This window comes from Elephantulus edwardii, unplaced genomic scaffold, assembly GCF_000299155.1.
Source record: "Elephantulus edwardii isolate Elephantulus edwardi_28Jun2011 unplaced genomic scaffold, EleEdw1.0 scaffold00005, whole genome shotgun sequence".
NCBI lineage: Eukaryota > Metazoa > Chordata > Mammalia > Macroscelidea > Macroscelididae > Elephantulus > Elephantulus edwardii.
Genome location: NW_006399755.1, coordinates 26361920 through 26388764, shown reverse-complemented (window position 1 = coordinate 26388764; position 26845 = coordinate 26361920). Strand labels below are relative to the sequence as shown.

General features: G+C 39.3%; 1 protein-coding gene across 1 annotated transcript in view; it reads left to right on the top strand.

The window, feature by feature from the left end:
- The window catches only part of CACHD1 (cache domain containing 1), a 358380-nt gene that overhangs the window by 282315 nt on the left and 49220 nt on the right, over positions 1–26845 (top strand). Inside the window, exons 8-12 of the mRNA XM_006879767.1 lie at positions 4677–4826; positions 11954–12187; positions 20546–20695; positions 21285–21408; positions 22165–22282. Coding sequence (XP_006879829.1) covers positions 4677–4826; positions 11954–12187; positions 20546–20695; positions 21285–21408; positions 22165–22282 — 776 coding nt within the window. The remainder of the gene's footprint in view (positions 1–4676; positions 4827–11953; positions 12188–20545; positions 20696–21284; positions 21409–22164; positions 22283–26845) is intronic.

Genomic DNA, 26845 nt, shown 5'->3' with positions numbered 1-26845 from the left:
GGGAGTTCAGGCTGCTCTGAAGGAATTGGCAAAAAACAAGGCCCCAGGAATTGATGGCATACCAGTTGACATATTTCAACAAACAGATGCTGCTCTGGACATGCTCACCAGGTTGTACCAAGAAATCTGGCGGACAACTACCTGGTTAATTGGCAGGAAGAGGTCCATATTTATTCCCATTCAAGAAAAAGGTGATCCAGCTCTGGTGGTCTAGTGCCAAGAAGCTGTGCTGCAATTCTGAAGGTATGTAGTTCGAGACCACCCCCACGGGAGTATGGACAGTTTCCTCCTGTAAGATTAACTGCCTCTGAAAACCGACTGGCGTGTCAGCTATGGGTGAATTCTCACTCTATGGTACACAACAAGAACAACAGAGTATGGAAATTATCAAACAATTATTAATATCACACATAAAGCAAGATCCTGCTGAAAATTATCCAAAAACAACTGGAACAGCATGTCAACACAGAACTGCCAGATGTACAAGCTGGATTTAGAAGAGGCCATGGCACCAGAGACATTAAAGCCAATGGTAGATGTATATTGCTGAAAGCAGAAAGTACCAGAGGAATGTCTATCTGTGTTTCATTGACTATGCAAAGGCATTTGACTGTGTGGATCACAACAAATTGTGGCTAACTCTGAGAAGAATGGGAATCCCAGAACTCTTGATTGTGCTCGTGCAAAAACTATACTTGGACCAGGAAGTAGTCATCAGAACAGAGCGAGGAAATACTATATGGTTCAAAATCAGGAAAGTTGTATGCCAAGGATGTATCCTATCTCTATACTTTTTCAGTCTGTATGTGGAACATATCATCCAGGGGGCTGGATGTGACATCAGAATTGGATGAAAAGCCACCAACAACCTGCATTATGCAGATGACACAACCTTGCTTCCTGAAACTGAGGAGGATCTGATGCATTTCCACCAGAAGCTTAAGGACTGCAGTCTTCAATTTTGATTGAAGCTCAACAGCAAGAAAACAAAGATTCTCGGATTTTCACCACCGGACCTAATGGCAGCATCATGATACATGGAGAAGAGATTGAGATTGTTAACAGCTTCAGCTTATTTGGCTCATGACCAACACTCTTGGCACCAGCAGTCAGCAAATCAAAAGATGAATTGCATTGGAAAAATTTACATCAGGGGCCTCTCCATAGTTCTGAAGAGCAGTGATGTCAGTTTAGAGAGTAAGGTATACCTGATCCAAGCAATGGTCTTTACAATTACTTGATATGCCTCAGCGAACTGGACAGTGACTAACAATGATAGAAGAATCAATCCTTTTAAGTTATAGTGCCGGAGAAGTATATTGACCATACCATAGACTGCTAAGAAAATAAACAGGTCTATCCTGGAGAGGGAGAAACCAAGCTGCTTCTTCGAAGCAAGGACTTTGAAACTCCATCTTACACACTTTGAGCATGGGGCCAGGAGGGACCAATCCTAGGAGCAGGACATCATGCTTGTAAGGGTGAAGGGACAATGCAAGAGAGAAAGACGCTGTATGAGAATTGTCTCAGTAAATGTGGTAATGGAGGTAGCTATGTCAGGCACAGTGCAATTACTCAGAATAGGACAGGATTAAGAGCTATTGTACATGGGGTCTCTGTGAGTGACTGGCAACTCAATGGCACATAACACCATCACCACAATTGTTTATTGTTGTTGAGTACCATGGAGTTGGTACCCGTATGGAGACCCTCAAGAAGAAGAGTTGACATAGTGACTGCAGCAGTATGCTTGCGCACAGCAGAAGTTGTGAGGATGGTGCAGGATAGGGCAGGATTCTGTTGACCATAGGGTTGCTAGGAGTTGGCGCCGACTCAGCGGTACCTAATAACAACAATTGAAAAAGTTGATGACAAGCTTACGTTCGAAATATTCTTAAACACGTAAGATAATGTTGTTATGCTTTCCTTCAACTTTCACTTTTTAAGCTTTGATGATTAATTTTTGCAATTTAAATTTCTAATTGATTATCAGTGAATTGTTCACATACCAACATGACCTTAATGCTTGCTAGTATACTGTCTTAACAATTAAGAGAAACTTTAGTACATTTACTTCTTTTAATTCCTTTACTTCTTTGAGATGATTGTTACTATTTTTTACTAAATTCAAGTCCAATTTTCCATAGCACTGACACAAATTAATTACTCAGTGCAAAATACATCAAGGTAAAAGAAATTTACACACTGAAAGAAATTCCATCTTTATTCTTGCTGTTGTTAGTTGCTATTGAGTTGGACTCATGGTGACCCTAGGAACAACAGGTCTTAGCCCTGTCCTATCCTGTATCATCCTCACAATCCCTGACAAACTTGAGCCCATTGCTGCAGTCACTGTGTCAGTCTGTCTGGTTAAAAGTCTATCTTTTTGCCATTCGTTCACATTCCCAGCATGATGATTTCCAAGGAAAAGCCTCTCCTAGCAATGTGCCCAAAGTATGTGAATCACCACTTTGTCCACTCTGCCTCCAGGGAGCATTCTGACTGAACCAGAAAAATAATATTGTGAGTAGCCATATAGGTCTGACATTTCTGACTGCATTTTCTCTAAGCCTCATCTTTTTATCTTTTTTTTTTTTACTATGTGACAAATTAATCAATATCTGAGAGTTTGAAACACAAATAATTATTATCTCACAGTCTTTGTAGATCAACACAGTGGCAGTTTCTTTATTTAAAGTCTCTCATGAGGATACTGTCAAACTGTTGACCAGGTTGCTGTCATCTCAGTGTTTAATCAGGATCTATTTCCATCTCCACTGATATGGTGGCTGACAGGACTTCGTTCTCAGAGCCTTAGGTTCTTGCATTTCCATGTTGTTGTTTTGGGGTACTTTCTAGTTGTATCCAACTCATAGCTGACCCTCTAACGGATTTACAAAGTCAATAAATCACACGGAAGTTGATTGCCCATCTTTCTCCCAAGGAGCAGCTGATTGAGTCAAACCACATGCCTTTGGGTTGGTAGCACAATTCCTTACCACTAGGCCACCAGAGCTCTCTATGAATCTCCACAGGACAGTTAACAACATACTAGCAGTATTTCCCCAGAGTAAGACGACTCCCAAGAAAGAAGCCACAGCCTTTTGTAACTTAATCTTGGCCTTGACACCACACCATCTCTGGCATTCCGGTCAACAGAAATGAGTCACTGACTCAAACCTACATTGTGAGAAGGCAACTGCACAGGAAGTGGGGTCACTGGGCAATCAGCTTGGAGGCTGCCTGCCATAGTAATTATAAAGCAACCATCCATTAAAAGACTAAAATAGGAACCTGAAGGAAAGAGTACATAACATTAAACATCAATATTTATTACTTAGTATAAAAATAAACCTCTGTGTTCAGTGTCCTAAAAATATAGTGAATAAAATATTCAGCAATTAACAAGATAATGTAGAAGTCCAACTTCTTTCCGCCGTCTATTAATTATTCACCATATGTTTATGTGTCTGCAGTGATGTGTAACACCACTTTTCTTTTTCAGTGGATCCATGTGGCATAATTTTCTTTTTTCAATCTCTACCCGTCCACTGTATTTCAAGGATGGTTTTCATCTTAAGTCATCAATGCTACTTAGAGGAATAGAAAGGTTTTGTTTTTGTTTTGTGTGTATGTCTTGATGTTCCTTTCTTTTCTCTTCCATTCTCTAATCACTCTTTCCTTTAAACTCTGTGGTAGGCATACAGTTGCTGAGGAAAAGGTCAAAAGTTTGAACTCACCAGCCATTCCTTTGGAGAAGGATAAGGCCATTTGCTTCCCTAAAGATTTACAGCCTTGGAAATCTTTAGAGGGCCTCTCTGCTCTGTCTAAGCATGGGTCTGAATCTATTTGATGACAGACAGCAGAAGGCTAGGAGGAGCTCTCTTCCTGTCAATTTTTAGAGAAAATCCTTCTCTCGTTTATCTGGTATTCCTTAATTCTCCTATTATCCTTGCTTGTCTCTATGTCTATACATCATGTAAAAGGGATTAGATTTAAGACACAACTGATACGGCCTCATTAAGATAACATGTAAAATTCTGTTTCCAAAAATATACACAGCATAGGTGTCAGGACTCCCAACACATATTTGAGGATAAAGGATACGGTTAAATTCATAAAACTGCTAACCAAACCCACCCGTCAGTAGGGAGTCAATTCCAAGTCGTAGGGACCCACAGGACAGAGCAGACTTGTCCCATAGGGTTTGCAAGGCTGTCAGTCTTCACAGAGCTCACTGCCTCTCCTCCCTCCCAGGGAGTGGCTGATGGGTTCACACCACCAACCTTTTGGCTTTCAGTCAAGAACTTTAACCACTACATCATCTGGTTAAATCCTGTTCTGTATTCTCCATCACAGAAAACAGGAACGATTCCCACTTAGGATTATTCAATGACTCCAACTACATGTGCCTAGAGGAAATCACTTTTCATCTTGTAAATCTATTAGAAGCATGGCTTTACCTGGCATGGGATAAATGAGGCCTTATTGTCTATAGAGAGCAGAAGGAAGAGAAGTGGAGGCAGAAAGATAAAAGCCTCAGCATCAGCGAGGATGGAGCAGGAACAGTGGGCCATGCAGGTCCTTGAAGCAGAAGAGTCCAGAGGAAAAGCAACTAAACCGCCGCCTTTAGCCAGAATCCAAATGTAACATTCAATTTCTGTGTTTTTGTTTAGATACAGACATGGTCATAATTTACCTGTCAGCTGGCATTACATCAAAGGACTCTTCGGAAGAAGATAAAAAAGCTACTCTCCGTGTCATCAATGAAGAAAATAGCTTTTTAAACAACTCTGTAATGATTCTCACCTATGCCCTCATGAACGGTAGGTAGTGCTTTGAGATTTTCCTTTCAGATGAAAGTTTTCTTCTAAGTGCATGCTGCTTTTTTTATAAAAAACAGCTGTAACGATGTGCTTTGATGAAGTGTATGGAGAGAAGCAAACAAGCAACTTGCTTCCTGTGCGTCTGTTTCTGTAGCTGATGTTGACATTTGAGGCATGCATACAGACACCCCTTTCTCTTGAACTCTCTGTCCAGCCAATTGCTTATTTCTAATTCTTCTCCAGTTATATGTTCTTTCAGTGAATTTTGTCTGGCTCCATCTTTCTTAGTCCTACTTCATATGCTATTACTGTTTTAGTAGATCAGCAATCCTTCTAACCTGTGATTACTCTGCTCCCAAATATCTGTAGATAACTATATGATAGTAAGGTAGCAGTTCTTTTATTTTTTTGTGCTAAGAGAGGATTCCTTGGGAAATGTTTTAAAATGCAGATTCTAAGGCCCTGCCCATAATTCGTATTCAGACTGTCTTACATGTGGAGTCTATCATGTTTGTTTTATTGGCCAAACCTGGAGGAACATAGATTCTTATTTGCAGTGGTCCTGAGTTCTAGTTTGCATTTACTAACTGAATGGCTTTTAGTAAATTACTTAATTACAGTAGATATCGGTTTCATCTACAAAATAAGAATAATAAAATCTTCATGTAATTGTTAGGATTGTTAGGATAATAAGCTAAATATGATACATTCAAAGTTCTCACCACCAAACTGGAAAATTAAACCTGGTGCCATTGAATAGATTCCATTTCCCAGCTGCCTTATCAGCCGGACTAGAATTGTTTTGTAGAGTTTCCTACACTGTCCACCTTTACGGCGCTGGAGAGTGGCTGGTAAGTTTGAACCTTCAACTTTTCAGTTAAAGATGTGACTCGATTTTGCCTTTTTGGGCAGAATTGAACTGCCTAATAGAGCTTCCATGGCTATAAATCTTTATGAAAGCAGAGTACCACATCTTAATCCCTCAGAGCTACTGGTGGATTCCAGCTGTTGGCCTGCCAGCTAGCAGTCGATTACTTCAATTGCTGTACCACTAGCACTTTTTCCTCGTGGCAACAAACTAGTACCTATTACCATCAAGTCAGTTCAAACTCATGGCCACCCCGCTTCATGGTTCCAAACTGGAAATCTTCATGGGAAGAGACTGCCTCGTCTTCCTCCCATGGAGCCACTGACGGGCTCAAATTGCCAAACTTTTTTTTTTTTTTAGCAGCCAACAGTTAACCTACTCAATCACCAGGGCTCCTTAACACAAAAAATTCAAACTCATTGCCACTGGGTCAGAACCAACTCATGGCTGACCCTGCAGTGGATTTCTGAGGCTGTAAATTAGAAGCCACTGGTTCCCTCGAGAGCACAACTCCCTAAGAACCAGGCTACTAGCACTCAGTGCCTGTAAGCAATAGGTCTTCAATGTCAATTGAATGAGAGAATTCAAGTGTGTGTGTGGTATCCTGACTGAGACAGTACAACTCAGAGGTGGAGGTGCCTGGCCACAGCTGTGACCCAGGGCCAGCTCCCTTGTTCAGTGACTATGTCTCCAGCATCTTGTGCTTTCTTCAGCTCAGCCTGCTTCCCACTGTGCTAGAGTGTAGGACCTACACATTGTTCTCCCTTCCTCCTCTCTTCACATTCCACAATATTGTGCCCTTCACAAAGTATGCCTTGCTTAATTCTTTGTATTCTGATTTCGAAGAATAGGGCTGAACACAGCTGAGCATAGCTTGTGTTTGCCCGGGACACATTCATACCCTTGAGTGTCTTATCTGATGACTATTTTGGGGTTTTTTTTATTGCTTTGTACTCCTATAGTTTCACTCACTCGTGCGTCTTTCATTCATAAAGTGGAGGAAAGAGGGAAGGAGAAAGGAAAATAGTAAAGTGAAATTTTATTTTTAGTACCTTCAATGCCCAGCATGCTATTTAAAGTGTTCTGAGGGTTTAGAACGAGCCCTAGGAAAGGACACCATGCTTGGAAAAGTAAAGCATCACAGGAAAAGAATCATATTCTCAATGATATAATTGGCACAGTGGCTGATAATGGGTGTAGGCCTAGCAGAGACTGTGCGGACGTTGCAGGATCAGTCAGGTTTCGTTCTTTTGCATATAGAGTCACTAAGAATCAGACAAAGACATTTGACTGTGTGGATCACAACAAATTACAGCTAACATTGAGATGAAGGGTAATTCCTAGAACACTCAATTGTGCTTACATGAAACCTAGACCTAGACCAAGAGGCAATTTTCTGAACAGAGCAAGGAAACACAGCTTGACTTAAAATCAGGAAAGATCTGTATTCAATCTGCATACTCAACAAATCATTTGAGAAGCTGGACTTGATGAAAAAAAATGTAGCATCAGGATGAAAGGCAGACACATCAACAATGTGAGTTATGTCGCGGACACAATCTCACTTGCTGGAAGTGAGAAAGACTTGAACCACTTGCTATAGAAGATCCAAGACTTAAGCCTTCAATACAGCTTACTTCTCAGCTTCAAGAAAACAAAAGTTAACATCATGATAGGTAGAGAAAAGATTGATTTTGACATTTTAACACCCTTGGCAACCTCAGTCAGGAATTCAAAAGAGTCCCATTCATAGACCTCTGCAGAATACTAAAAAGCAATGAAGCCAGTTTAAAGACTAAGAAGGGCCTGAACCAAACCATATTCTTGTGAATTACTTGCTATGTATCTGAAAGTTAGGCAGTGACTGAAGATGCTATAAAAAGAATAATGCCTTTGAGTTGTGATGTTGGAGAAGACTACTCAGTATCCTATGACTCCAATAAAACAAACACATCTATTTTGGAGAAAGTGTTACCAGGTGCTCCTTGAAGGCAAGGATGATGGAACTTCCTCTCACATACTTTGGACATATTGTTAGGAGAGGCCAGTCCTTGGACAAGAGCATTATGCTTGAAAAGGTGGAAGATCAGAGTAAGAGAGGAAAATAGATTGACACAGTGACTGATGAATGTAACATTGGACTTATGTAAATTGGAGGTGATAAAGATAAGGTAGAGTATGTTATTGTTGCTGCTGTTGTTATGTGCCGTCAAGTTGCTTGCAACTCATAGCAACCCTGTGTACAAAAGCCCTAAACTCTGCTCTGTCCTGTGCCAATTGCACTGTCTCCGATACACTCATCCCCATTACCCCAGTCACTGAATCAATCCACCTCATAGAGGGCCTTTCCCTACTGCACTGTCCGTCCCCCCTACCAAGCATGATGTCCCTCTCCATGGACTGGTCCCTCCTTACAACATGTCCAAAATATGTTAGATGGAGCCTCAGAATCCTTGCCTCCAAGGAGCCACCCAGTTTAACCCTCTCCAGGATGCATCTGTTTGTTTTCCTAGCAGTCCAGGGTACCCGCAATACTCTTCTCCGGCACCACAGCTCAAAAGCATCAATTCTCCTTCTATCCGCCCTAGTCGCTGTCCAACTCTGACGCATAACAAGTGATTGCAAAGACCATGGCCTGTATCAGACACACCTTAGTCTCCAGAGACACACCATTGCTCTTCAGTACTTTGGAGAGGTCCCTAACAGCAGACTTTTCCATCGTAATACGTCTTTTAATTTCCTGGCAGCTGGTGCCAAGAGTGTTGACTGTGGAGCCAAGCAGACTAAAGCTGTGAACAATCTCAATCTCTTCACTGTACATCCTCATGCTGCCAATTGGTCCAGTGGTCAGAATCTTTGTCTTCATGATATTGAGCCTTAATCCATATTGAAGGCTGAAGTCCTTGACCCTCTGCAGCAAGCACTTCAGGTCCTCCTCAGTTTTAGCAAGCAGGGTTGTGTCATCTGTATAACGTAGACTGTTGATAGATCTTCCACCAATCCTGATGCCACCATTCTCCTCATAGAGCCCAGCCTCCCAGATAATCTGTTCAGCATACAGGTTGAAAAGGTATGGAGACAGGACACATCCCTGGCATGCGCCCTTCCCAATTTTGAACCATGCAGTGTTTCCTTGCTCTGTTCTGACGATTGCCTCTTGGTCCAAGTATAGGTTTCTCATTAGCACGATCAAGTGTTCTGAGATTCCCATTCTTCTCAGAGTCAGCCACAGTTTGTTATGACCCACACAGTCAAATGCCTTTGCATAATCAATGAAACACCGATAGACATTCTTCTGGTATTCCCTTCTTTCAGCTAAGATCTGTCTAACATTAGCAACAATATCCCTAGTAATATCCCACAACCCCTTCTAAACCCAGCCTGGACTTCTGACAGTTCTCTGCTGATGTGCTGTTCCAGTCATTTTGGATAATCTTCAGTAGAATCTGGCTTGCAGGTGAAATCAGTGGTATAGATCCATTTTTTATAGGTTCACTATAAGTAGCAGTCAATTCAAAGGCACATAACAGCAAACTGAGTCAGAGCCAATATGATGGAATCTTGGAAGCAGGAGTGGCTTCCACATCCTAAACAACAAGCCTCTGGAAACTCTATGAACTTTGATAAATGACGATAATTCTAGAAAGGCTTCAGACCTTTTGTTTGTAGGGTCACTATAAGTTGTGCTTGACTCGACAGCAATCAACAAGAACAAGAACTAACAGCAACAAAGCAAAGTCCTGTCTTTAAGAATCATATATTTTTTAAAAAAACAAACACAACTTATACAGGAAGATAGATTGATAGAAAATACAACTAAAGTTAAATATAGCAGCAAAGGAGTAAAGACAATAAGAAAGTTATCACTTCCTTTCCATGAGATTGAAATCTCTGCCCAGACAGATCTTAAGTCATTAGTTAAGATCTCCTGTCATTAGTTCTAAATTCCACTGCCAGAGCCTCTAGTGCACTTTCTGGGTCCCTCATTATTGCATCCTTTAAAACTACCACTTATTGCCTCTAACCATCTCTGACCTACCCAGCTTTCCCTCTCTCCAAATAATCATCTGTGAGGATTATTCATGAGGGCAGACTCATCATACTCATAAACAAACTATCAGATACTGTTCAAATAAGGAAGCACACCATGAGAGTTTTAGAATAGAGATTTTGTTATCAGAATTAGGTTATGCATGGTTTTGGGAGAAACTTAAGAGAATTCAAAGTCCAGACAACTCCACAGTTTTGTAACTAGATGTAGCATGGGTGAACAAGTCAGAATTTGCAGGAAAATCTGGATAAGGTCCATTTAGAAACTCAGTGGGAAGTTCTTTATTCTCCAAGGCTGCTATCTTGTGTATGGTGTGGTGGCTGTACCATCTGAGTCCAGTCTGAAGCAGTAAATTGTACTGGAAGAGTCCTCATCTTTCTCTCCTGAAGCAGCTGGTAGATTTGAACCATGTGTTTGTGTGGTGGCAGGGCAACTGCCTTATCATTAAGCCTCAAGATTTGCCACTGTGAGTTCTCAAAAAGGCTGAAGGGGTGGACCTGAGGTTACTATTGGTATTGATAGGGTAAAGCTGGACATGGAGCAGGAAAATGTGGACTTAATATGTTTTTTTGTTTGTTTTTTTTACCATCCTTTACTTTGCCTCCCACATCTCACACCACTTCCTTTTTGGTCAGATTCAGCCTGGAGCCATGTGAAGAATTCTGGGAAATGTAGTTCATGTTCCAGCTAGAACAACCCCATATACTTAACTAGTCTATTACACCATAAACTGCCCTCTGCTTAACATTTTATGATGGAGTGACACAAAATAACTAATCCTTAATAACTTTTCATTCTACACTGTCCTTTTTGCCTTGGTTTTGGTTTGTTGGTTTTGTTTTTTTTTTTGGTCACTTTTATTTCGCATTTTGAGAATATGGAGCAGTATGTGACAAAGGAAGAACATACATGTGTTTCTTGCATTGTCTCTCTTCATCGTTTGCCTCTGCAAGCTTCTGAAGGGCATAGATTAAGGATCAGTCATGCGTTTTGTGTTTGTCTTCTCCTCTGGAAAGTGTGCACACAACCTCCACTATCTCACCTCTGTGGCAAACAAAGAGAACAATAATCTGATTCTGACTGACTGTGGCTCAGGTATTTTGACCTTTCATTTAGCATAATAAAAACACCAAGTTATCTTAATGCCATTTTTCACAAAAGAAAATATATTCATTTGCTTTCGCTACATCTTTAGAAATAAAATTACAAAGCAAGAAGTGCATATACTTCTTATTTAGAAATTCTGACATATGTTATAGACCAGCATTGTAACCTTCAAGTTCTTTTTTATTACTGAACAGTTAATGTTCTCTATTGAGATCATTTCAAAGCACAACGCAAAAGCTTTTGGAAAACTTACTGGTAGAATAGCAGTGGTGACTGAAATAATTTTCATTTGCTTTTCAGTGCTGCTCATATGCACTCATTTACTAATCCTTTTGGCTGTGATCTAACAAGAGCATACTTTAAGGAAAAAAGATTTGTTATATTCATTTTTGTACTATAGATTACAGATGTTTTGGAACTACCATATCTGAACGAATCTTTTACAGTTTTTATACACCTGCCAAAAGTATTAAAAAAAAAAAAGACATTAACTCAAATCCAATTTTATCCTAAAAATCTCAAACATGAAATATTTATCATTAAAAAGAGCTTAAAGGAACAGAGTTTGGAGAATCAGTAAATGCAATGCAAAATTCCTTGCATTCTGTGGCATGAGATTTTGGAAATGTTTTAGAGGTGAAGAGGTAAGGCATGAAATAGTAAACCTCTTTTCAAGGTTTTCAAAGTCATAGAGCTGCTTCAGCTTCATCTACTTATTTAAATTAAATGCAGATTCATTAAGCATTACTTTTGCAACCAAATAGTAAATGCAAAAAAAAAAAAATAGAATTTCTATTTTTTAAACTTTAAGAACACATACTGAGTGAAGTGCTCTCTTTAATTGATTTATGTCTTTTTCATCATTGTAATTTGAAGAAGTCTTTTCTTCTCTTTATATCATGCTTTGGGCTTTTCTTTCAGCAGAAGCCAATGTCTGCATTCTGTGTTCATATTTTCCATACACATTCCCCTGCCTGGCATTGCATGTTCATTTGGCATTGTAAGACCTCATCCATGTTGGTATTAGATCTAAATGGCTTAGGATGGTATCATTACCAATTATTTTGCTTCATATCATCTTCTCTTGGCTTTCAATTTCAGATGGGGTGACTGGCTTGAAAGAGCTGGCTTTCCTGAGAGATCTAGCTGAGCAGAACTCTGGGAAATACGGTGTGCCAGACCGGACGTGCTTGCCCGTAATTAAGGGCAGCATGATGGTGCTGAACCAGCTGAGCAATCTGGAGACCACCGTCGGCAGGTTCTACACAAACCTTCCCAACCGGATGATCGATGAAGCTGTCTTTAGCCTACCCTTCTCTGATGAAATGGGAGATGGTAAGTTTGCTTCAGAGAGAAGCAAAGAAATGGACATAAATGGGCATGAGTACAGGAAGACAGTAAGGTTTCATTGTTGGTCATTATTTGCAGGTGAACAGTCAAGGGAGTTCAAGATGGTGTCTGTCCTGTAGTGCTACATTATAGGAGAGAAATCCCCAGCCTTATTTCTTCCTCATCACTCCAGGCTTAGTATTTATAATGCATGTATCTTCTATAAAAGTTTTTAAGGGATACTCCAATACTCAAAAGTTAGTGAACTGGGACTAAAGCTAGTTTTGCATAATTGGTGGCGAATAAAGCTCTTAATGGTTAGGATTTGGCTTAAAAGGCAAAGCAACATTGTGCAAATAAAATGGTGCTTGGTAACCAGGATTTCATATCTACCCTGCAACTTAAGTTATTGTACTTGGTAAGGTATTAAAACCCATTAGTATTCCATTTGTTCATCTTTAAAATGAAGTGATAAAGAAATTATTTTTTAATTTAAATAATATATTCTTAAATGAAAATATTTCATTAAATAATATATGTGTCTGACGTGCCATACAAGGTTCTTGTGAAGTTGGTAAAGTGTTTAACCCTCGTATCATTCTATTTCCTTGCTCATTAAATAAGAAAGATCTCTCAGGGTAATTATAAAAATTGAATCACAGGTGTAAAACAAGAGTATGTATTCAGTAAAAGCACAACCTCTCTCTTTTCCTACTTCATATTCTTGCTTCTCCTTCCTCCCATGATCTCCTCTCTTCTTTCTTGGCAGAGAAGATGTGAGACGTATACAAATATTATGACTGTAACAGACCATAACTTATTTTTAAATATATTTAACTAGTTGTTGTTGTTATCTGCCATCGAGTCATCTGCGACCCATAGTGACCCTATGTACAGCAGCTCTGAAGCTTGTCCTGTCCTGAGTCAACCTCACTAATTTTGACACACCAACCTCTATTGCCCAGTTGCTGTATCAATCTATTTCATCCAGAGTTTCCTCTCCAGCTCTATCCCTCCACCCTTCCAAGCATGATGTCCTTCTCCAAGGACTGGTCTCTCCTGGCCACATGCCCAAAGTATGTGAGATGGAACTTCAAAATCCTAGCCTCCAAGAAGAAACTGGGTTTCACCCCCTCTAAGACAGACCTATTTGTTTTTTTGGCAGTCCATAGTATGTTCAAGATTCTTTTCCAGAACCACAATTTGAAGGCATCGATTTTTTTTCTGTCATCCTTAGTCATTGTCCAGCTCTCTGAAGCATAACAAGTAATTGTGAAGACCATGGCCTGGATTAGGCACACCTTAGTCTCTAGACTGGCAACGTTGCTTTTCAGCACTCTGGAGAGGTCCCTGACAGTAGATTTTCCCAATGCAATTTGTCTTTTTATTTCCTGACTACTGGTGTTAAGAGTGTTGACTGTGGATCAGAGCAAGCTGTAATTGTTAAGAACCTCAATCTCTTCTCCATCTATCATGGAGCTACCAATTGGCCCAGTGGTAAGAATCTTTGTCTTCTTGATATTGAGCTTCAATCCATATTGAAGACAACAGTCCTTGACCTTGTGCAGCAAGAGCTTCAGGTCCTCCTCAGTTTCAGCAAGCAAGGTTGTGTCATCTGCATAACAAAGGTTGTTGATGAGTCTTCCTCCAATCCTGATGCCACATTCCTCCTTATAAAGCCCTGCTTCCCAAACAATCTGAGACCTTTAACTAGTAGTAACCCTTACAAATACAGTTACTGAAAGAAAACATATTTTTAAAAACTAATGAGCTGATAGAAATATACTTTCAAAAAGTTAGTAAGCCAGTTCTTTATATAAGAAAGAAATATATCAAGCAGCTACTGCCACATCTCAATTATTTTTTTAATCCTTCATATCTCTCATCAAGGCCCACAGAGGTATATAGAATAGAAGGTTCCACTTTCAGATAAGACCAATCCAGGGAGAATGTCAAGTCTTAAAAGCAAGTAACCTTTTTTGCATTTAGCTACTGTGTTTGAGTGGTAGTTAAGTGCCCTGACAGGCAGTGATACCATCACTGGTAGGGCGTGTATATATACCATCATTGACATACTTTTAAGTCTCTTAAGAAAAAAAAATCAACAAATTACTTAATCTTGTATGATAGAAACCAGGTCCTATGCCAACATAGAGGACTGTGCAACTAAATTCTGTTTACCAAATCATGATATCTGGTGGAGTATGAGCCGTTTTCTAAGTGGCTTTTACAATTCAGGGTTATCCTGAATGCATCAAACTAAATCATGTACAAAACTTTGAGTCCCTGTATATGTAAGTACAATGGTCTTAAAGAAACCAAAACCCAGAAGTGAGTGACTTCATCAATCAGAAAAGTATATCACCATGTAGCAGCTTGTTGTTGTTGTTATGTACTATTATTTGGAAACAACTCATAGCTGACCCTCCAGCAGGTTCTCACAGGCAGTAAAACTCACAGGAGGAGATTACACATCTCTCTCCCACAGAGCAGCTGGTACATTCAAACTTCATGCCTTCAGATTGGCAACATAGCTCCGTACACTAGGCTACTAGAGCCCCCAACATCGAATCTTGGGAAGATTCTTCTTGTCTCTTTAAGCTTGCCAGCAATCCTTAATGTTCCTGGGTTTATAAATTTCATCTATCGTTATTGTAACTCAGTGTCTGTATTCCTCTTGTGTGTCTCTGGCCTTATCTGCTTTTTGTTTTTATAAAATAGCATTCAGAAGAGAATAGAGTTAGGATCCTAACTAAAAGAGTCCAGTATGGCTTCGTCAAGAAAATTCTGATTTTAAACAGGAACTAAGAGACAGCTACAGGAGTTAGGACTTAATCATAACTTTCTGGAGAAAACACAATTTAGTCCATAGCAAAATCCAAATTTTAGTCCTCAGACCTATTTTCTGAAAGTTCTAGAACAGTGTGGTAGGCTTCTATGATTGATTTATGGGCCTCTTGTGTTCCTGTACTCAGTTGTCACTGAGTTGTAACTGACTCAAAGCTCATCCTTCAGTGTGTTCCCAAGACTCGAAACTGCACAGGGAGAGATTGCCATTTTTCTCCTAAGGAGCTGCTTCTGGATTTAAATGAACAGAGAGCACAACCTTTGGGCTAGCTATTGTTTGCTATTGTTATGTGCCATCAAGTCAGCTATTAAACTATTAACAACATCCGTTTCCAGCCTCACCATCTCCAACATACTCAAACCCATTATTGCAGTCACTGTGTCAATCCATCTTTCTAAGAGTCAGTCAGTCTCTCTCTCTCTGTCTCTCTCTCTCCCCCACCGCCCCCCCCTCAGGTTAGACATACTAGATTATGTCTTTTGGACTTTGTCTTTGTTAGACTTTAAAGATATTCAGTAACACTTCTGACTCCTTGATGAGGAAACACAAAGTCTAAGAAAACTCATATTTACAATATCAAAAATATCAACCCCACTGCCATCAAGTCAATCCCACTTCTTAGCAACCCTGTAGGTCAGGGTATAAATGCCCTGAAGGTTTTCCAAGAATATAAAGAAAAAACAGATTTTCCCCAAGAGCAGTTGATGAGTTTAGACCTCAACCTATGATTAATAGCCAAACAATCACTGCACCACTAGGAGTCTTCAGATCTACATGACTTAATTCAAAACCAACACAGATTACATTATCAGTTACAGGGCAAATGTTTTTGAAAATCCAAATCTATATGCATTTAGTTAAAATACGGTGTTTATTTGGGGATTGTATTAATGTAGCAAGATCACTGACCATAGTTTATTGGCATTAGTGAAATTAAGCGTCTTCTATTCTGTTTGACAATTGAAAAATAAGATTGTATTTCTTAAGACTCTCACATACTTTGGACGTATGACCAGGAGAGACCGGTCCTTGGAGAAGGACATCATTCTCAGAAGGGTGGACAGACAGTGCAGGAGAGAGAGAGTCCCCAGATCAGATGGATTGATACAGTATCTGGGGCGATGGAGTTTGGTGTTGAAATTAGTAAGACTGGCTCAGGACAGGGAAGGATTCAGAGCTGCTCACCATATATTGCAGGTAACTCAACGGCACATAACGCCAACAACATACTATATTGGTTGTTTTTATTTAAGTCTCATGTTTTGAGTTAACAAGACCTCGAGGAGGCCCTTTGTATTTAAAAGTCAGTTGTTACTGTATTTTAGAGGAACAGTCTTCTAAGTGGTACAGCACTCTTCTGTCAATATGCTGTACAGAGGTAACTTGAGGTTGCTGTGATGCTGAACTTTGTGCCATTGGGTTGTCAAATGTAATAACAGTTACCCATGTTGGAGCTCCCAGTTTAAGACAGGTTTGGAAGCAGGAGTGGCATCCACTTCCTAAACAACATGCCTCTGGAAACTGTGAACTTTGATGAATGACAATAGTTATACAAAGTCTTCAGATCTTTTGTTGACTCTATGAGTCGTGCTAACTTGACAGCAATCAACAACAATAACAACTTTCTGTGCATAGCCAGAAAAGAGTGGAAATTTGAGATGTGTATGCTCTTCATTGACAGGGTATTTCTATCATACTTCATTGTTCTGTGGAAATAGCCTTAATCTTCAACTAAAGCATGGGAGGATGAGTAGTACACATTGTGACTTCTGCTTCCAGCACTTCCCAGGAAGACCTGAGCAAATTCTCATCCAAAAGGCATTTTGAAAACTCTCTGACATATATATTACTTTTAAATATTTTAAAGTATCAATAAACAGACACAGGTCGTCCTTGGCTTACATGGGGCTTCCGTTCCAATGACAATGCCATAAATCAGTTCTGACATTATCTATGTAGCTCCTTTTTAAAAAAAATAATTCTTTATTATTGCCTTTTATTACCAATTTTTTTGCAAGCTTAACCTTTGTTTCTGTTGATAAGAAATGTATAAATATACAAAAAATGGTAACATCAGCTAATTAGTCAGTGTAACATCATATGTAGTACTTGTAGGAATGGTAAAATATTTTTAAAAAAATCAGAAATGTAGTTCATCATAACTTGCGTATGTCTGAAGTTGAGACTATTCATGAGTAAATAGTAGAGAAAGAGAGCTAGAGTCTCCCAAGATAGAGATAACACTCCTATCTTTTATTTCTAGGATAAGATAAGATGTCAGACTTGGTAGGACTCAGACCTCACTTTGTCTCAGCTCCCCATGTGGTTTGTAAAACTACTCATTAAGAGGATTCCTGGAACTTCTCCATCCATGACAGTACTAGGAGTAGAACCTAGAGGTTCTGATGTTCAGAGCAGTGCACTAACCTACTGTGTCATCCTCTCCTGCTGAACATCTCCCTTTCCCCTTTATCTCATGACTGTCTTACTCTGGTGGCTACTAGCCCAGAGGTGTCACCTTGCAGTTTACAGCCTCTGGTAAATCTGCTGCAGGGTCAGTTACAGATAATTTCTAACTGGATGGCAAAGTGTTTGAGAGGGGTTGGTTGTTTTGTTTTATTTTTTAGTTATTAGTGGGAATGTTTTTTCTGGTTTTAAAAATTTGTTTTAAAGAAGACATGAAGAATACGCAACAGACTGTATTAACCCACAGAGCCTAAAATATTTACAATTTGGTCCTTTACATAAAAGATTGGAGCCTTCTGAGCTAGGTGATGAAAAATTCATTCCTATGGAAACTTAATATCACCTTTTTAATAACTTAAAGTCCTATGAGGTCAGGTAATAAGGTTCTGTACTTTTCTTTTTCTTGTCCTCATTTCTTCTTTTAAGAAGGATGCGTTAATTAAAATAATAATAATACCTTATAATCTTCACTTTATCCATGCTCTCATTTGATCTAACAACCACTTGAAACTAGTAAAGCAGCCACAATTACATCTTTCAAACAATGTTGAAGCCAAGGCTCAGAGAGATTATATCTAAGATCATATGTACCTCAGGGCATAAGTGGGCTAGAACTCAGATTTTTAAATAATTTGTTCAGGGATCTTTCAAATTGAACTGAATCTTCTCCCTTGATGGTATAGAATTCCCCCCCACCCCCACCCCCCGTGTCACTCAGACATCCAAGGAAGAATTATGAATTTTGCACTGCAGATGTTTTGCAGTGATCTAAAACGTCCTGTTCTTATAGGTGGGAAATAGATTGCCTTCATTTAAATGGTGGTGGTCGTCCTTGTTAGACCCCATCAGATTAACTGTGGCTCATAGCAACCCTATCAACAACAGATCTGTCCTCTCCATCTCTGATATGTTTGAGGTCCTTGTTACAATCACTGTTCAACCCATCATATTGAGAGTCTTCCTTCTCTTTCTGACCCTCATTTGAATTGCCTAGAGTATTTAAACTGTAAAATGATCTATAGAGTACTTTCACAGGCTTATTATACTGTCTGCAAAGGCAGTGATTAGATATTTGGTCAAGCACGAAGTGTTTTTCCAAGCAAAATTGAGATGAGTCCAGCCTTAAATATGGATTGAAGCTCAACGTCAAGAAAATAGATTCTCATCACTGGGCCATTTGGCAGCATTATGAGAGATGGTGAAGATTGTTAACAGTTTCAGTTTGCTTGGCTCTACAATCAATACTCTTGGGTACCGGCAGCCAGGAGATTAAAAGACTAATTGCATTGGGAAAGTCTGCTGTCTGGGACCTCTCCAAAGTACTGAAGAGCAACAGTGTCAGTCTGGAGACTAAAGTGTACTTGATCCAGGCCATAGTCTTTGCAATTACTTGCTATGTGTCAGAAAGCTAGACAATGACTAGCAATGATAGAAGAATTGGTGCTTTGTTTTGTGGTGCTGGAGAAGAGTGTTGAATATACCACTGACTGCTAGGAGATCAAACAGTCCTAGAGAGGGTGAAACCAGGCTACTCCTTAGAGGCAAAGATTCTGAAACTTCGTCTAACATATTTTGGGCATGTTGAAAGACGAGACCAGTCCTTGGAGAGAGACATCATCCTTGGGAGGGTGGAGGACAGCACAAGAGAGGAAGACTGTTTATGAGATGGATGGATTCATTGACTGGCATAATGAGGGTAGGCATGTCAGAGATAATAACGTTGGCACAGGACAAAGCAAGCAGGGTTTCGGACGATTGTACATAGGGTTGCTATGAGTCGCAAATGACTCAACAGCACATAACAACAACATTGTTAGCCTTCATGATTCACTACAGCATAGCTCAGTCTTTGGCCGTTGGTTTTGCTGACATTCCCTGAATTTTAGCAGGTGTTTATTAGTAGCAAGAAGCTGCGCTGCAATGTTGAAGGTGAGTAATTTAAATCCACCAGATCCTCAGCCGGAGAAAGATGGACAGTCTGCCTCCGAAAACCTGCCTGTGCGTCACCTATGGGTCAGTTCCAAACTCTATAGTACACAACAGCAGCAACAATTAATATTTTATTATGTTTAAGTTGAAGTTTACACAGTAATTTGTTATTGGTAGATGCCATCAAGTCAACTGAGACTCATATCGAACCAACACAGTGATTCAGGTTTCTGTTTAATATTTGGGGGAGTTCTGGGGGCTTAGAGATAAGGAGTTGTGCTGCCAACACACAGCATCCACCAGTTTGAACCCACCAGTTGATCCAAGAGAGAAAGATAAACAGTTTTCTCATATGCAATTAACTACCTCTGAAAAACCACTGAGGGGTCAGTTCTCAGTTGGTTCTGACTTGATGGTACACAACAACAACAACAATTTAATACTTTATACTCAAATTATTCATTAATATTTAAACTTTTCACAATGTATTGTTGTATTAGTCTTATTCATTCTGTTCTGGTTGTACAGTTTCTAGTACTCTAGTTTCTCTGCCTACTTACCTTCTAATCCTAATTTTAGTGCAATATTTGACCAGTTGGTCTTTTATAGTTTATTTTTCCTAAAGAAATGTATTACTTGTGATTGATATTCTTCTATTTTATTTTTTCACTAATAAAAACAGGACCTAACAGGATACTTTCCACTTAAGACTTAGGTGGATCTCCAACCCTCACCTCCTTGTACCCCCAATATGTTTTTCCCAATAAAAAAAATATTAAAAAAAAAAAAGAAAAGACTTAGGTGGATCTCAGGGCAATAATCTTGGGATGTTCTCTAGTCTCAACTGGTTCAGTAAATCTGAGCTTTATGATTTGCATTCTGTTTCACATTTCTGTCTATGATATAATGATTGGTTCATCTCTTCTGGCCCTGAACATAATGGTCATGAGTGGTACTTGGGCACCATCTAGTTCTTCTGGTTTCCGAGTAGATTATGGCCATGGTTCATTCTGACTCTAGTCCTTTCTTCACTAAGCCTTTGACATCCCTCTTTCTTGGCGTTACAGGTGAATAGAAATCAATAGTCATGTCTTTTTTTTCTTTTCTTTTATGACCCATAGGGTTGATAATGACTGTGAGTAAGCCCTGCTATTTTGGAAACCTGCTTCTGGGAATTGTAGGGGTGGACGTTAACCTGGCTTACATCCTCGAAGATGTGACATATTATCAAGACTCTTTGGCTTCTTATACTTTTCTCATAGATGACAAAGGTAATCTCCTAAAAATTAGTCACAAGGAAAAATGCTTTCTTTAGCAACCTAAAAAAACACATCTATCAACATTCTGATACCAAAGCATAGAAATTGTAGTCTTTCAAGAAAACAAGTATGACCAGCACTGGTAGATTATAGTAAAATAGAAGGGTTTTCTCCATGCTACGTAGGTAAGAGTTATTTTTAGTATCAGGCTATTAGACTTGAAGATTGAATAGCAGGGAGAATATGATCCTTTGGGCTATTTTGGGGCTGCCTTGCTATCTTTTGATTTATTGGTATACAGGTTTATGTGGTAGAACACTTATAAAAGGACAACCGTAAGAGCAGCACTTTGAAACTAGTCTTAATTAGACAGATGTTTGATAATTTAAGGCATCTTTCTACACTTCAGGAGGTTTATGCAAGCCACATAAAACAAGGTAGGTTTTTATTGAGTTATTGGAGCTCTTACTGAGAAGTTGAGCACTGGGCAAGCAGCCCAAAGAATCCCCACATCTCAAACCAGTGATAGACACTTTTATTAGAGCCAGAATTTCCTGCAGTGTGTTTCCTATAACATGCATCTTTTGTTTTCTTATTTCAGGGTATACACTTATGCATCCATCTCTTACCAGGCCGTATTTACTATCAGAACCCCCCCTCCATACTGACATTATTCATTATGAAAATATCCCCAAATTTGAATTGGTTCGGCAAAATATCCTAAGGTAAGAAAAAGGTGAGGGTCTTAGTATTTCATTTTCCTCTTCATAGTTGGACCCACTGAGGTCAAATATAAATGGTTGGTTGCTAGAAGATACAAAGCATGTTTCTAACTTACATTAGTATTATAAAAAGTATACTTAAGTAATTTTCTATAAAGAAAAGCCAAGATTTTGAGTACTTCGTTTAATAGATTAGATTTCTCAAAACTTTTTGTTTGGGGATGGTAGATGAAAATCACCAATGAAGTTATATTTTCACAGTGATTTTAATTATAAAATCAGACATACCTCACTTTTTCAAAGTACACCAATTAGATCAAATGGAAACATGTTGGAAAGTAAAAAGTGAATTTCAGAGTAAGTTCTACTGCAGTCTATAGTAATAACTTGTCAAAGTAAACTTGACAGTACAATTGTATACAAAAATTTCTCTTGGTTTAAAGATGAACCTGGCAGGTTGTTGGGTTTTTTTTCTCATTGCTATAAAATTAGTGACTAAGTAAGACATTTTGTCTGTGAGAAGAATTAGGATTAAGGGACAAATGTAGGAGAGTCAGGAGTATTTTTTGTGCAGAGCAACAATGCATTTAGGAAATTGGAAACTACATACTATCTCTTTCAGAAGTGATTTTTTTTTGCATTTTTGCATTGCTCTCAGAATCGAGAGGTGGTCACTGACTCACAGCTTCTTTCCTTCATTTAATGAAGTGCTTAATTTTATCTTTTGCCTCAAGTATTTCATTCTGTTTGCCAACGCAGCCTCCCTCTGGGCAGCCAGATTATCGCAGTCCCTGTGAACTCATCCCTGTCTTGGCACTTAAACAAGCTGCGAGAAACCGGAAAGGAGGCCTACAATGTTAGCTACGCCTGGAAGATGGTGAGTGATGGGCAGTCACCCTTCCTCCTGAGGGGTTGCTTGGTGCACTGCATTCCTTCGTGTGAGATATCTGGGAAATTTACGTGGGATTGTGTCACTAATCGGTCTTAAAGTGATTGGAAAAAGAAGAGATTCCTCTGGTGCTTTATAATTTTTTGTTTACCAAAGAAATTCAAACTCATTTGCCTTCAAGTGAGAACTGATTTCATGGATTTTTAGAGGCTGTGTATCGCAGGAGAGATTGCCCATCTTTCTCTTGCAGAGTAACTGGTGGATTCGAATGGTCTTGACTTTGAGCTCACAACCCAAATCCTTATCCACTAGGCCACTAAGAGTGCTTCTTGTTTATAAGAAACATAAATGTTCATGATTAATAAATCAGCCCATGTAACAGTAGAAAATACAGTATGTCCTTCCCTCCCTCCGGTCATTGACCTCACCTTCCTCAAAAGTAACCGCTTTGATCTGTTTCTAGACAATACGCATACTGGGATGACTATCTATGTAGGTGTCTAGCCTTGCACTGTGTATATGAATCATAATGTGTTTAACCAGTTCTTGTCCAGAAGCCACCATTCTCCTCAATCCCCTGAATGGGGGTAAAAAAACCTCAAACTCATTTCCATGGAATCTCTTCCAACTCCTAACAATCCCACCTGTGTCACAGTAGAACTGCACACCACAAAATTTCAATAGCAGCAGATTACCAGCCCTTTCTTCCATGATGCTGCTAGTGATCTAAATGGCCAGCGTTCTGGTTAGTAGCCAAGAGTAAACCATTTGCACTACCCAGAAATCTTATATTATTCCTCATTTTTATCCTTTTTAGACATCATATTGTAGAAGTTGTGGATTAAATAGGAAGTTTGTAAGCATGTATCTTTTTTTAACACATATTTTTATATTGTGATTTTAATGAAAGTTTATAGAAAACTTGGATTTCCATTGTTCATTGTTATAGTCTACAAGGAAAAAAAATTTCGTTTTAGGGACACTCATCGCTTGGCTCTCTTTCTTGCAAATATGTCAACTCAAAAAGGTTTAGATTAAGTGATGAGGAACCTCGATTGCCTTTTGGGAAGCATTGAAAGTCTCAGTTGAGACCTTTGAATCTTTGTGTCTTTCATAATTGAATTAAAAAATTATCTAGTGATTATTTTTACCATCTATACATAACCTAGCAATTGCTTACACATGTAAGTACTTGGGTAGTAGAAAAGTTTCTAAAATAAAGATGATGTTTAAAAAAAAATTTATACTAGAATTATTTATGTGTAGTGCATGAATGGAGTGACAGTTAAGACATACATGCCTACAGTGCCCACCACCCAACTTAGTTTATTTTTCCAACTCCATTCTGACACAGTCCTCAAAAAAGCATATTTGGGGGTGGGGGGAAGTCTGGCACCCACTGTCCACACTCCCTGTGTTTGTCTCTTCTACTATCCCATCTCCGTGTAGCATAACAATGTCATCATGGGGTCTTTCAATACTGTTATTCACTCAAAGGAAAGTGGACTTTCATGTTTATTATTACATTTTGATCCCTGAACTTAAAATGCATGCACTTGAGATTCCCTTGGATGACAGTCAATGGTGTTTAATTTGTTGGCTTCAAATGGACTCATATTTCATCCCTTTTAAGAATTACATACTGAACATGTCATATGAGCGAAGAAAGATGAACAAGAGGGATGATAGCCCTTCCTTCATAGAGCATCCACAAAACAACTGTCTAGTGGTAGATGCAGACAGTTTACCAAGGAACTCAGTGAAATGCTTGTGTCTAGGATAGGAATAATAGGAACAGGAAAGGCCACGATGGCTTTCTCCAACCTTCTTATTTAATTCTTCAAGCACAATTATGGCATAGCATTTACAGAAATGGAGACCAAGGTGACCAAAATAATGAGTGAAACAGTTTGAGAAACTTCTCTTTATAAGCCTTAATTTTATCCATGTTATTCTTTCATAATTCAAATTTGAAGTCAACATCTGTTTTGAAATTCTCTGACCCATCTGGATTTTTTTTGAGGATGGTTACACTCTCTGCCCCAACATAATTTTTCTTCCATAAAGATTAATTACTTAATTTTCACATCAGAAAGAATGGACCATACACCAGACTTCTTAATTAAAAATAGATACTTGTATTAAAGACTAGAGCTTAATTACAGCCTTGGAAATTAATAATTTTTGGTATTAAAAGAAACCAAAGGAAATGTAATCATTTGTAACACTGTCTTTGCACAGTAAATAAACTCTGTGTTAGTATTTTAGGGAATTAAATGTATTATCTTCTTAGAATAATTTTTCAGTGATACTGGTAAATTCTGCCTCTCTTTCTAGCCAAGAGAGCTTGGTGGCCTAGTGGATAAGGATTTGTGCTGCAAACCTAAAAGACAAGCTATTCAAATCCACCAGCTGCTCCACAAAAGAAGAGGGATAGTCTCATCTCGTGTAATTTTTGGCCTCTGAAAACCTACTGGAGGATCCCCTATAAGTTAGTTTCAGCTCCAGAGGAATGAATTTTCTTCTAAGCCAAGTTTAGTGCTGTAAAATTGTGGTATAGTAACAGCATCAGGTCATTATTAACTTGAGGGGGGAATAATGGCTCAGATTAACCCAGGCTGATTCCCCTGAGATAGAGGTCAAATGTGCTTCCATCTTCCAGCCAACTTGATATTAGCTGTCCCTCTCAGATTACTCTACTCTTCTGAGTTCAATAATCCATTGTAACTGCCTCACAGAACTCACAGATCATACTTATAGTTACATGGTTTATTAAGGAAGCAACAGGTTACAAGACCCTGTATGAGATGAATTGACACAGTAACTGGGGCAATGGGGGTTGGTGTATAAGAATCAGTGAGACTGGCTCAGGACAGAGCAGGCTTCAGAGCTGCTGTACGTAGGCTTGCTATACATCACAGGCGACTCAAGGGCATATAACAACAACATACTCTATTGGTTGTTTTTTATTTAAGCCTCTTGTTCAGAGTCAACAAGACCTTGGGGAGGACCTTTGTGTTTAAAAGTCAGTTGTGGGGTTGTTGTTTTTTTTTTGAGAAACATTCTTCTAAGTAGTACAGCACTCTTCTGTCAATATGCTGTACTGAGGTAACCTGGGGTTGCTGTGATGCTGAACCTTGTGCCATAATGGTTACCCATGGTGGATAGTGTTTGGTGGAGATCCCAGTTTAAGACAGGTTTGGTTATAGAAAGGCTTCAGGTCTTTTGTTCGCAGGGTCACTATGAGTGATATTTAACTCGACAGCAATCAGCAACAATAAATAACAGGATACAAGTTAGGATCAGGAAACATACAAGCAAAGTCTGAAAATATTCCCCCACAAAGAAGCTTACAGCCCTCCCTTCTTCATTGCAGGACAGCTCTCCCAGCCCCTTCCATCCCTGTCAAGACAGGCTTCTTCACCTACTGAGGGCAGGTTTTTTCCAGCCCCTCAGGTCTGATTTCTCATGGCCCTGCCATCAGTTACCATTGACTTGGCAGCAGACCACTTTCCACGCCTGTCACTGTCTTCAAAGTTACAGAGCCCTTAACCTCCGTTACTGTTTTGGGGGTTTTTTTTCCAGACAATTCTTTCCATCTTCTTTTCCTTTTCTTCTTGCTTTCCTTTCTTCCTTTCTTCTTCTTCTTCTCGCTTCCTGTTTGAAAAACTTCTCTAGAGTTAGCTGCATTTATACACAAATTCTTGCTAGTTTCAAGGTGTGGCTTCCAACCAGACCAATCCCTTATTGGTAAACCACAGACACTTCATTTGCACCCTGGTCTATTGACTAATCCTTGCAAGGTTCATTCCAATCACAGGACAGACTACAGACCTGGGTCAGACAAAAAGTATCAAATTTCAAGTTGCTTACAGTTTACCTAGGAAATAAATGTCAATCAACCTGGACAAAAGTGACATACCCACCTAGAGCTCAGGAACCAGACCCCAGCAGCTATCAGAGAACTTGTTCTGGACAACTGCAAGTCAAATGATGGAAAAATTGAGGGTTTACAGCTGAATTTGTGAACTTAGAGTTCTTCAGTTTAATAAATGTAGGCTTGATTTCCTTTTCAAATCTCCTCCAATTAACTAAATTGAAAAAGCTTGAGCTCAGTGAAAATAGAAACTTTGGAGGTCTGGGCATGTTAGCAGAAAAACTTCCAAACCTCATGCACCTAAACTTGAGTGGAAATAAAGTGAAGGATATCAGCACCTTTGAGCCCTTGACATTTACAGAGATTTTGGGCTTCCACTCATTCATTGTTGCACTATTCTCTCTACCCTCCTCCCAGTTTGTTCTTGTCCAAATGCCACAGTTCTTGTCAAAGCCAGTTCTGATTAATCTTCTTTGTCAGTGTGTCCTTTGCCATTCCCTATCATTCCTCCCTGAGAGAGACTTCACCCTGAGTCATAAGGAAAAGGGGACGGCGTATTCTCTTAGCTACTTCCTGCTGAAAAGGGACGCTGTGGGTTTCAGGGTGAAGATCTTCTCTCACTACTCTAAAGGGCCCCTTTGGCAGTAGGAAACACATAGACTATTATGGAGATT